General features: G+C 39.0%; 2 protein-coding genes across 10 annotated transcripts in view; one reads left to right on the top strand and one right to left on the bottom strand.

The window, feature by feature from the left end:
- Positions 1–13,130, top strand: part of LOC138349497 (uncharacterized) — a 691,637-nt gene that overhangs the window by 450,574 nt on the left and 227,933 nt on the right. The gene's annotated exons all lie outside the window — the stretch shown is intronic.
- The window catches only part of Nmnat (nicotinamide mononucleotide adenylyltransferase), an 87,662-nt gene that overhangs the window by 60,942 nt on the left and 13,590 nt on the right, over positions 1–13,130 (bottom strand). For 6 of the 9 annotated variants that reach the window (XM_045739590.2, XM_069331146.1, XM_069331147.1 and 3 more), the window contains 3 exons: positions 8,208–8,390; positions 7,959–8,060; positions 5,114–5,268 (listed from right to left, as the gene is read on the bottom strand). In XM_045739590.2, the coding sequence (XP_045595546.1) occupies positions 5,114–5,268; positions 7,959–8,060; positions 8,208–8,390 (440 nt within the window). Of the gene's footprint in view, positions 1–4; positions 291–1,591; positions 2,014–5,113; positions 5,269–7,958; positions 8,061–8,207; positions 8,391–13,130 lie in introns of those variants that run through there. The other 3 variants (XM_069331143.1, XM_069331144.1, XM_069331145.1) reach the window with 2 other exon arrangements.

Below are 13,130 nucleotides of genomic sequence, written 5' to 3'. Positions count from 1 at the left end.
CTACCTCCTTGTGGGGCCTCTGCAGCACAGGTATAGCCACCCCAGGATAGCTCTTTACTGGTGCCGAGTGAGTTGGAACAACAGGAGGGTCGTCCACCGAGTCACCAGGGGATGTGTCATCCATATCGCTGAAAATGCTGCTCTTCCTTATAGGGTGCTGACGACTAGCAAGTAATGTATTCCGAGAACGAGTATGCCCTTGATGAAGCGTAAAGTTGGGAGGCGGGAGAAGAACATCAGTGTCGAGATTAGGGGAGGGTGTTAGCATAAATGGGGTATAGAAATACTTACTGCTGAAGAGTCCCAGAAGAAAGCATGCACAAAAGAGAAAACTGGTGAATACATGTGATCAGTAACAAAATTGATGTCATAGGATGATGCTTAATCATCACAAATTCTATACTTACAAAAATTATGATACCTGTACAGAAATCTACATTTTTCTAATCTACACATTGTTATTCTGTACTTTAGTATTGTGCTAAAAAAAAAATGCTGCAATGCTGTAGAAAAAAAATCTACAAAAAATACCTAATCAACCAGGTTGTGACTCATGTCAGGCTGCTCACAGCTGCATCAAACAACCTGGTGGATCAGACCAGCAACTAGGAGACCTGATTAGTGACTGGGCCATGGGGGGACATTAACCCTCGGAATCTTCAACAGGTAGTCGACAACCAACTTGAGGTTATCTTGAGATGATTTCGGGGCTATAGTGTCCCCGCGGCCCGGTCCTCGACCAGGCCTCCAACCCCAGGAAGCAGCCCGTGACAGCTGACTAACACCCAGGTACCTATTTTACTGCTAGGTAACAGGGGCATAGGGTGAAAGAAACTCTGCCCATTGTTTCTCGCCGGCGCCAGGGATCGAGCCCGGGACCACAGGATCACAAGTGCAGCGCGCTGTTCGCTCGGCCGACCATGGGATGTCTTTCAAAAGTAACACGATACACATTTTATTTTGGAATCTAGAGTATCAGCATTATTCAAATTGGAGTATGGAGTTACCCCCCCCCCCCTCCCCTCCCACATGTAAGCCACTGTGCCATCACCAGGGAAAAAGAATCAGAATTGGGTAATAGCAAAGTTTCTCACAGCTCCAGTTTTCACCCAATTCTCCTTTCCACATAGGCACAGGGGCAAGCTCCAACTTACTACAACCATTCTTGTCTATGATTGAACTTAATAATCATGTGAAACTAATAATTTAAATCTAAGTACCAGGAACAGTCTAACTGGAATTTGAGGTGCATCTCTTCGTCAGAGATACACCTCAAATTACACCTATATGTATCAGCTTGATCCTCCCTCCCCCCTCCCTCATGACACAGCTTGGTCCTCCACCTTCACTCCCTTCCCCCCCCTCCCTCATGACACAGCTTGGTCCTCCACCTTCACTCCTCCCCCTCCCCTCTCATGACATTGCCCAACATTCCCACCTTAACCTCACATTAATTTAATTTTCACACTCGGCTACAGATGATGTGTTATGATGATGTGTATTTTGACAGTATCAACTAAAATAGTTAGCTCTGAAAAAAATTATTTAAAAGAATTCTCTTTCCATATCAAGGAAAATTAGATGTTCAAAATAAAATAATCATCAAATGTTTAATCTTGCAAAATTATCTCTACATTTCTCTAGAATCTATGAAAGGTTATGACAAAATGTGAGGTTATGCATAGAGAACATACAGCCTTTGAAATTAATGACCATTGAGACCATGACAAATAAAAAGAATTTGGGAAGCAATTCAATGCTGTTGCTTAATCCTGAAGTTGAGAAAGCAGGAATGACTATGACTTGGAATAAGCTCACAGAAAATTACATAAGGGTACAAAAATTAAGACAAATATACAGATAGCTAGTCCAGGCTACCTTAGCACTGAATCCACGAAAATCTATATTATGTGGCACTGTCTATATCTATGCCATGGAATTATACTGTGTGTCTTCAAGATGCTGGTGCTCCTTCTCTTCTCTACTGATATGAGGCTTGAACCCTTTGCTGACCTGAGGAGACAACTCACTTTCTTTAATACTAGGTGTCTACACAGAAGAGGACATCAATGGAGACCATGATGAATCACTCACACTAAAATATTACAGCATAGGTAGAGCAGCTGTGAGGCTTACTCACTGCTTTTCACAATTCACTATATTATTATTATTATACTGTACTAAAATGTGAGTTACTGTACTTTCAGAAGTAGAAGTTTATTCTACTTCCAGAATTAAAAGGCAGATTTATATAAAAGAAGCAAACTTTATATGCCAACCAATTGCAAACACTGCCACGATGAAATTGTTATATGTATCTAAGTTTGTTTAGTGACTTAAAATAATAATGGCAGGTGTTTCTTATAACAGGCACGAAGAACCTCCAGCCCACCAGTCAGACCCTGATCCTTTCATTTGTAAATTTTGTGTATCAGATTTGCTCTCTTTTTTTATGACTACTATGAATAACTATATAAATATAATGATAGTACTGTACAAGTAGCCTAAACTGGATGACATTTCCTTAATGAAATATCAATGAGAATAACAGGGGGGGAAATTTGTAAGTTTTTAATGTAAATGAACTAGATACGTTTTATTCATCAGCGATGAAGATTATCAGGCAAACACATTGCCAGTGTGTGTAACGAGTACTGGGGAAGCAATGCTTACAGGCTAATACAAAGTGAAGGAGGTACTGTATAGGTTGTGGTAATTGTGAAGGTGGTGGCAGTAATTGTGGTGATGGGGTAATGGCAGTGGAGATGGTAGTGGTAATGGAGCAATAATTATCTCTTTCAATGGCTAAATTCCTGCCATATTTTCTCTCAAGGCTCTGGACTCAAGTGGTGTCGACAACATTTTCCTTCAATGTATTCCGCTTGCCAACTATCCATACAAGACATGAGAATATCCATACATCTCTAGGACTCAATTGCTTAAAGTAGAAAGAGCAGCAGTCATTGGACGGCCATGCAAAACCCCATTTTCCACTCATCTCCAACCTGACATTCCTTATGACTATACTGTAACTCTGTTTCCTCTTTATAAGTTACTCCCTTTCCCAATTCAGTGTACAGTATTTCCCATTATCCCTGCTTATCTTTCCATCTTGAATATGTCTTGTGAGAATCTATTTCAAAAGCCTTCTGGTAGTCTAGGAAGATGTAGCCTACCAATTCTTGACTTATTTTAGAGACCCACTCAAGGAATTCAATCAAGTTTGTGAGGTGTGATCTTCCCTCTCTGAATTATTGTTGTTCCGTGTGTTCCACTACTCAGTTCTTGATTTTTTTTTAATAATTTAGCATGTGATGCACATTAGTGACCCTGGTCTATAGTTTAGTGCTTCATGATGACCAAACCACACATCAGAAAGTGAAGAAGCGACAATGTTTCGGTGTGTTCTAAACCATTATTGAGTCATTACACGACTTCATAATGGTTCAGGATGCACCGAAATGTAGTCATTTTTTCACACTGTCGTGTAGTTTGGTCATGTTATCTTCAGCCACGTTATTGACACTCATCGTCTGCTTTAGTGCTTCATGTTTATCCTCTTTCTTGAATATTGGAGCTACATTCATCTTTTGCCAGATTTCAAGGAGCTCTTCAAACTCTAGTGTTATGTTGAAGCCTCTAGTTAATGGGCAATACACAATCCCTATAGTCTCCTTCAATAACAATGATGATACTTTATCCTATTCTCCTGCTTTTACTACAGCTACTTCCTCCAGGTGTCCTTATCTCTTCTACAGTAACTTTGACTTTATCTAGTGTTGCTTCTGGCCATCTGTTATCACCTCTTCTTGGATACTATTCTGGTTATGATTTGTAGACAACTTGGAATCCCTTGCTAAGTACTGTACACTTTTTGTCATTCTTCAAGAGTGTTCCTCCCACTCTTATTACATAGTTTTGTATTATTCTTTTTCTCCATATATGGGAATGCAACAGCTTAGGTTGGTCCTTGGCTACTATTGCAATATTTTTACAAATTGCTGCTTTGCGACCCTCCTGATTATGGTGTACTCATTTGTATCCCACTTAGGTGCATCCCCATTTATCTTTGCAGCCAAGTCCTTATAGTTTGTCCATGCATTATCTGGGAGCGTCTACTGAGTAGCTCAAGAAGGTGTGCACTGGACGAACCAAGCCTTAGAAAGTTTTACCAGGCCTGACACTTGCCGTTACATACAGGATGCCAGGGCCAGAATATGACACTCTACGAGGCAAGAGGAGGCCAAGGGATTCAAGATCAATCCAAGAGTGAGAATAAACCCCCACTTGAAAGTATAAATGCATTAAAACAACTAACTGCTTGAAGAAAATTAAATATCTGAAGATCACAAGCCAAACCAATTGTTACTATGGTGGAAAACCCCAACCGTATTCAAGAGAAGGTAATTTGCTAAAAATCTATATCGTTTTACACAGTAAGTTCTAAAGATATCAAACCAGTAACCACCATGTGTACAGGTAACAGCTAAAATTCATACAACTTTATTGTTGATACGGTATCATTATTTCCCTCACTTTTTGAAAGTCAGTTGTAGCTACCAACCTAGAATATGCTCCGAGTTATGACTGGCTGCTTAGGTAATGATTTTAATTTGTACAGGGAAATAACTGATCAACCATCATTTATTATGGAGAGGGAATCACCTTTTTCTCCAACCCTGCCAAGCCCTTTATTCAGTGGTGCCTCTGATGATGGATCCCCGGCCCAGTCTTTCACATGGTACATCCCTTTTCCCTTATTTACATTACAAGTAATTCTAATTAATAAGACAAGTTAGCCTTTAACAATTTCTAAAAGATCTGCAATTAAAAGATCTGTAAATACTTAAATCAATATTGAGCTTGCCAATTATTTTATATATTAAAAACCATCATGCTTCAAAGCAAAGAAAGTTTGATAATCCCATTCCCAAAAAATGTAAATAAAATATACTGTAAAAGGCAGGAAAGTGTGAAAAAAAACTTGTCGTATTATAGACATAATTAAAGACTCCCTACAATATAGACTATATACTGTACAAGAGTAACATGTATACAAGAGTAACATGTATACAAGAGTAACATATATAAGCCTATGTGCAGCCATACTCACTTGTTGTGTGTGTTGTAGAGGGCATTCTTGTAGATATAATCAATGACAGAGTCTTGAACTAAATATTTCACACTATCTCCTCGCCTAAGGGCTCTTCGAACCTTTGTTGAGCTCACTTCATTTGCAATCCATTCGGTCACAATGTGGATGTTTCGCTGGAATATTAAAAAAATTATGCAAATATAGCAACAAATCTATTACTGACATGATTCAATATGATGGAAAAAACCAGCGTTGAATGTAATGAAACGCCATTTTCTGGGTGAGCCCCAGAGGCTCCCTGGAGCTATGACGCTGATATGTGTTATATTAGTTATATTAGTCTAGAGCATCAATCAATTGGAGTTCAGCCTACCGGACACCACTAGCCAGAACCTGCCCCCCCCCCCCCTCAGAGAGGCAAAGGGAGCAATGGCCTATAGAAACCCCCAATGTGGTTGGAAGCATTCCATGTCTGCCATCGACTGGGGGTTAGTACCCAGAAAGGTAGGCATAACAAAAACACCCACTTGGTAACTCCCCTCAGGAGGGAGAGGGGGGATCCCCGGACCCCCAGCACTGGCTACTGGCTACCCAAGCCATTCAGTTCGTTAACTGATGTGGTCTGGAGCAGACATTAACTCTGGCCTCAGATTTCAGTGCCCATTGTGTGCCTTAGTGGTGTTTCTACTGTATTCACCTAGTTGTGCTTGCGGGGGTTGAGCTTTGCTCTTTCGGCCCGCCTCTCTACTGTCAATCAACTGTTACTAGCTACCATTTTTTTTAGCACTAATATAACACACATCAGTGTGACAGCTCCAGGGAGCCACAGGGACTCCCCTCAGAAAAGTGCAGTTTCTAAGGAGTTTTTTGTCATAAATCTAATGGTCTCAATATGGAAAATTTTAGGGCAATTTTAAAAAACCCAGCAATGACTGAAATGAAATTACTCTTTCTGATAGGGTGAAGGAGCCACCGAGGCCCTATCTCGCCGAGATGGCTCCCTCTACCGAGTCATATCAGCCATAGGAGTCCTGAATTGTCCACTGGGGGACCAGAACCAGTGCCTAGCCCCTCATCCTCACAGAGGTTCAGGGAGCAAGGATTTGCTACAATCATCCTTACTGAGAAAATGTACAGAAAGTTAGCAAAGCACTATGAACTATGCAAGGTTCATAATAAATGAAACACTGAAAAAGCCAAATGACTGCAAATGATTTACTCAGAAATGAGATCAAACCCCCCCAACCACAGCACTTCCTGGAATGTTGCCACTCATCTCCAACCTGACATTCCTTATGACTATACTGCAACTCTTTGTTTCCTCTTTATAAGTTACTCCCTTTCCCAATTCAGTGTACAGTATTTCCCATTATCCCTGCTTATCTTTCCATTTCCATTGTATGGCAGCACCCCAGAAACTCCTAGCTTCTGGACCATCTTGACTCAGTCTGGAGTTTATAGACCATGAACCAACTCAACTAGAAGGAGAGGAGGAAATCAGAGAGCCACCGAGGCACTTCATTACATTCAGTGCTGGGTTTCTGGAGAGTTCCTTTGTGACTCCCTACAGCTATTTAACAATGAAGAAGATGGAAAACAGGACTTACCAGGGAGAAGGAGAGCAGCAATGACACTCATGAGATAAGACCCTGGGATGAAAAACCTAATCCTGGGCAACACAAGCCAAATTGGGATCAGGAACATGACCAAATAATGAGACACTAGTATTCTGTTAGACGTCTAAAACCACCGAGCCCAATTATCAGCCCACAACGTGATAGAAAATGCAACATCCAATGCAGCAAACATTTCGAACATCATAGGTCCCCGAGGGTAGACACCAAGCTGGCTGATAGTCTGAATAATAACTATCAATATAATGATGCAATAACTATGCAATATAATGATATTGCAGACAACCTAGAATAAAGACTATGATCACTTTACACGTAAGGGTTATCATCTTTGCCACCACCAAGGAAGGTGCCCAGAAAGATAGGCAAATCAAAACAGTCCACTGCATGGATGATCATAGCAATTCCCTGATCCTTGTTCATCTGTGAGAAGACCCATGTTTTGGGTTCTGATCCCCAGTAGGCCATGCAGGACTCTATGGCTGATGTGACTCAGTAGGGTACGCCATTTCAGTAAGATGGCTTCAGGGAGCCACCAAGGCCCTACCAGAAATCACGTTCCAACATCATGTATCCCTGTTCTCTATTCAAAGATGCAGAATACAACAAGCATCCTTGAAAATGTTTTCATACATTGCTGCCTGGTCTTCATTATTCATTTCCCCTCACAAATCTATCATCATTACTCATTAATTCAATTCATCAATACTCACTAAAAAAAAAATCAGCAATATTCACTACTCTATTTATAAATCCAATTCATCATTATTTACCAATCCATCATCATTCACTGTACCCTGTACTCACTAGTCGGATGTCTATGACTCATAATCAAGGATCCACATTCAATCCACAGGCAAGACAGAAATGGTTGGGAACATGTTATTTTCACCTGATGCCTCTGTTCACCTAGCAGTAAATAGGTACCTGGTTAGGCAACTGATGTGGGTTGCAGCCTTTGGAAAATTAGTAGTTTTCCTAGAAGGACCTCAAAAAGCCTAAGTACAAGCTTCCTATCACCAAGGTTAATAATGCTTCCATTTGTTTTTGCACCCCTATCCCAAGAATGCTATACAAGTATAGTAAGAATTCATGCATGATTAATGGGAAGACATGCAGTTAGTGAAAAGTTTAGAGCAATCCTGCATAAGTGATTGTGTGATGGAACATCGTTTGCAACACACAGAACCAGGTTTCTAAAAATAAACAAGAGGGTAGCACAAGCATACCTGGTGTCGAGTCAAAACATCAGACTCGTAGATAAATTTGTATGGATTGCTTCCTTCCCGGGTAATGACAACAAGACCAAACTTTCCAACCAAAGCCTCAATCTGAAATAGATAACATTAACATTTTTTAACTATTAAAAGAATACTGATACAAGAACTGCCAACAAAATATTTTGTATGAAGCTCTCAAAGATGGAAACTTATATAAACCAACTTCAATCATCAGATACTGGACAGTACAAAACTTACATCCTCATCTTTCCAGAGGCCCGGTTTAGCAAAAGACTCCAGGAGATCAGCACCACAAAGTAGCTTGACTGAAACTGGATCAGTTGATCCTGACAAGTGAGCAAGCCAAGATGGGGTACCATCAACTCTCTGTCTCTTCACAGATGGATCTACATTACCATTAACCAGAGAGTCCACTAATTCCTGGCAATAGCAGAAAGATATAAAAATATTATAAACTGGGAAATGTATACATGGCATTTTTGTCTAATTTCATTTAACCATAATAACTATTGTCAGGAAAGAAAGGCCATGACTAATAAGTTGTCTAGAAATGTAATATTTCTACTCATTTGTAAAGTGGCACTGGAAATATTGTGCAAAGTCTGAATATTATTACATTGAAAAATTGAGTGTCAAGTAAGATCTGAATAAGACACAGGGGAATAACTTTTACAAGAATAACTAAAATTAAAAAATCTTCTAATCTATGTACCTCTAAATCTGCCTGTACATGGTATCAGGCTTTAAAACTGACAACTAAATACTGTATACACCAGCCTCAAGATGGATGTCTGGGGCCAGATTCACAAAGCAGTTACACAAGTACTCACGAACCTGTACATCTTTTCTCAATCTTTGGTGGCTTTGTTTACAATTATTTAACAGTTAATGAGCTCCAAAGCACCAGGAGGCTGTTTATAACAATAAAAACAGTTGATTGGGAAGTTTTCATGCTTGTAAACTGTTTAACAAATGTAACCAAAGCCATCAAAGACTGAGGAAAGATGTAGACGTTCGTAAGTACTTGCATAACTGCTTTGTGAATCTGGCCCCTGACTCTTTAGACCAAGGAGTTTCTTAGTGTAGTATTGGTGTGTCGAACATGTTGATGGGAACGTGGTGAAGTGTGTACAGTAAGTTGGAAAGAGGAGAGATAAAAGGAGAAGCAAGAGGAGGAGAAACAAAAGCAGTAAGAGGAAGAGCAAAATGAATAAGGAGGGGAGGAGGATTGCACCATGCATGGCCCTGAACCACTCTGTATGCATTTACCTCACTTTTCTGAAATACCTTTCCCTCCTTCTGACAATGGAGAAAAGGATATTGATAACTGATGAATGATGGATGATGCTGCTGATACTGAAATAGTTTAGCAATAACAAAATAAAACTTTTCTACATAAAAATAATATCACACAAAACGTGGCAACGTAAAATCTACCCAAGAGAAGCAAATTCTAAATGGAAATAGAACCAGCATGGAATGTAATGAAATGCCAGTTTCTGGGCGAGCCCCAGAGGCTCCCTGAAGCTAGCTAACTGATTAAGTGCCACACTACTCTAAGTCATCAGTTGCAGAGTTCTTGTTGCCTACCGGGGACCACGAGCCAGAACCTGGCCCCCTCAAAGAGGTGCAGAGAGTAATGGCATATGAATAGCTCTGTATAAACCATAGATAATGTGTGTCAAATCTTATCTAACCAACACTTCTGAACATTTATTTAGGCTCCATGTTTATTCAATATCTGATGCTCTTGCATTTTCATCTAACATTTGAACTTTCCCCATTTTTAAACAATTATAATTTGATAATCACTAACACACACACACACACAGCCCAACACAGCCACCACATTGACACCACAATGGAATAACTAACCACCATTCTCTAGCCTTTTAATGCAAGTCAACAGCTTATTAATTAGCCAGTTTCCTTATCAATGACAAAAAATAGTTAGCATCATCTTAAGCAACACTAACTGCATCCCATAACTATATAATTAGTATCAGTGAAGTGAACTATAGACACAGACCAATAACCAGACAGTCAGCCACACACGTCTCCAACCCTGCAGCGCCCCCTAGCTTCATCAGCTGTCTTCAAAATAAATTAGTCCAGAACAGAGGTTTATAACATCACAATAAGATACTGTATATAGAATTAAATACTGTATATAAAAATTAAATAATAATAAAATAATATATATTTTATTATGATAGCATATATTTTCAATTTCCAACAGATTACAACATACTGTATGTTTATTAACCAAAATTAAAAATGAAATGGGATGAAAATGAATATGTACCTTTGGAGATTATGGTGTTCTCTTATTTACTGTCATAGGATGTAACCTCGAATCATATGGTGCATGTAGTTATACAAGACAAAATGACAACATATTTACTGAAACCTTAAATTAAGGCTGGGGTGTGATCTAACGCAGAGAGCACATACACCTTCCCATAGTATATAAAGTGACCCAAAAGGATGGCATCCTGGCATCTCCTTTTCATGGTCATGAGATTCCTGCAATCTCATTTTGAGAGACTACAATCAGTAAACAAATTAGCCCACCACAGGTAACTTGGTGCCAACAGTTATCATCCCATAACCAGCAGTGATATAGTATAAGGTTTTCAAAAAAACACGATGACAGTGTGACTCGGGTAGCAAACACGTCTATCCCATGTTGATGCAAAATACAATACATGAGCAAGCAGTGTGAAACTACTGGTACATAAAAAGCTGTGAATGCTTTTGCAGGAGATGAGGCACAAATCAAGATCAAAATGAACATGTAGCCCATTGTAAGTGGCTTTGTGCAAAAAACCTAAATCTTAATCAAGTTGTGTTCTGAGTACACACATTTTTGTAGAAATGAAGCCAAAGATTAATGTTACAGCATAAACTTACCCCATAGTGTAGAGCATGTCATCACAGGTCAGATGGTGTGGGATGAATAGTGCATGATAAGTTTAGCTGAAGTAAGGTTGTTGTGACCTTATTCTCAAGTTAAGATGCCCATCAGCCTCAGTAGGTTCCTTGGTGATAAACCACATTATCCAATGACATTCAGCAAGTAAGGGAAGGAAAGTGCATTCAAGATTTGGAGGTCAGTGCATCCTTATTTCAAGCTTGAGGTGCAAGTTTTGGTCAGCATGCTGTAACGGCAGTATCAAGGACTGGTATTTGTGCTTAAGGAGTGTCTTTATCGGACATAAACATCTATGGAATAAAACAGTTCACAAACTAAGTAGCAAGAGCAGTAATAAAGCAAAATGTAATAGGATGCAGTTTTTCTTTTAGTAGTTTATTAAGAGAGCAGAGATAAGTTACTTGCAATTACATGAAGAAACAGGCAAGACTCTGCACGCGATGTTTAGAACAAGCTAAAAGATGATAACTCGTGATTACTTAGGACCTAACTGACATGCAAGTATTTTAACAATTTAATACATTACATACACTACAGTACCAAAACCAATAGTTGCACAAGTGACAGTACCAAACTGGCCTAGTTGTACTAGGCAAGTACAACTAGGTGAGTACATTTTAAAGTCCTAAATGTGTAATACACACAGTATATATTCTTTGGTATATACACCAGTGTGTATTATCAAATTAATGGGCCAGTTTGAAATCCAGATGATCATAGGCATATTGAATGCTCAAACTTTTCTCTCCTAATTGCAGTTCAGTACAGCTTGACTTCTTTATGCAGTAGCTCTTCCTGATTCCTTAACTCCCAATGCACACAGGTAATTACCCAAGCTTAATTACATAGGTGTAGTTACAGGATGAGAGCTACGCTCGTGGTGTCCCGTCTTCCCAGTACTCTTTGTCATATAACACTTTTGAAACTACTGGCGGTTTTGTCCTCTACAGCTTTCTCACTAAATCTTTTCCAACTGTTTACCGTCCTGATTGCAAAAGAAAACTTTCTAATATATTTTTGGCACCTTTGTTTCCTTAGCTTGACTCTATGACCTCTTGTACTTGAGGTTGCTGGTTTTAGGAATTCCTTTGTCAATTTGATCAATTCCCATTATTATTTTGCAAGTGGTGATCATATCACCTCTTTTTCTTCTATCTTCTAGCTTTGGCATATTTAACGCCTCTAGTCTCTCCTCATAACTCGTGTTTTTCAGTTCCGGAAGCCATTTTGTAGCATACCTTTGCATCTTTTCCAGTTAATTGATGTGCTGCTTCAGATTTGGGTACTATACAACTGCTGCATATTTCAATTTTGGTCTCACAAAAGTCATGAACAGTTTCTTTAGTATTTCACCATCCATATAATTAAAAGCGATTCTGAAGTTGGTAATCAATGCATATGCTCCTCGCACAATGATCTTTGTGTGTTCCTTCTGGTGATAGTCTAATATCCAAAACCACCCCAAAATCTATTTCTTTGTTTGAGTTCTTTATTTCCTTTCCACATAATTTTTAAGTTGTGTGTGGTTTATTTTCTCTGGTTTCACATTCCATAACATGGCAGTTATTCATATTAAATTCTATGTGCCACATGGCACTCTAAGCACTTATTTTATCTAGATCAATTTGAAGGCATTCAGATTCTGGTAAATCGAATCTTCGAGTAATCCATATAAATTTACTTTCAAGATTCTTTAACTTTCTTCTTTTTACATTTTAACCCAAATAGGAATTTGGGTAATATGGAACATGAAACCCCCCCAAAAAATTTGAGTTGAAGTGCTTGATTGTTTGTCAAATAGAATTTCAGGTTACTAGGTTTTGTTGATTAGTTACTGAATGAAATGTGCTGAACTATGCTCATAACACAAATTACATTAAAACAAATGCATTAACAAATTAAAGAAGTAGAACATTTGATATTATAACAAACAATAATTGATTATTAAAAACTGCATATACAGGCTGTAGAGCACAATTTTCTGCTAAAAGAGGCAACTCTTTTACCACCAGGAGGCCTACATATAGTGCCCCGAGTGGACACATCCCAACCCTGTATACCTGCTCAGTCATGGGTTTTTGCCTAGCTTGATTCTACACTGTACAGCTCCATTACCAAAAGATTTTCTTTCCTAAATTTTGTTTGCCTTGACAAAAATTTTGATTATTTTTGCTAACCCATATCTAGTGGCTGCAGTATTTGACACAGAGGTGCTAAGAGAAACC

This window comes from Procambarus clarkii, chromosome 25 (assembly GCF_040958095.1).
Source record: "Procambarus clarkii isolate CNS0578487 chromosome 25, FALCON_Pclarkii_2.0, whole genome shotgun sequence".
NCBI lineage: Eukaryota > Metazoa > Arthropoda > Malacostraca > Decapoda > Cambaridae > Procambarus > Procambarus clarkii.
Note: the sequence above shows the minus strand (reverse complement) of the source record. Positions and strands in the feature narration are given on the sequence as shown.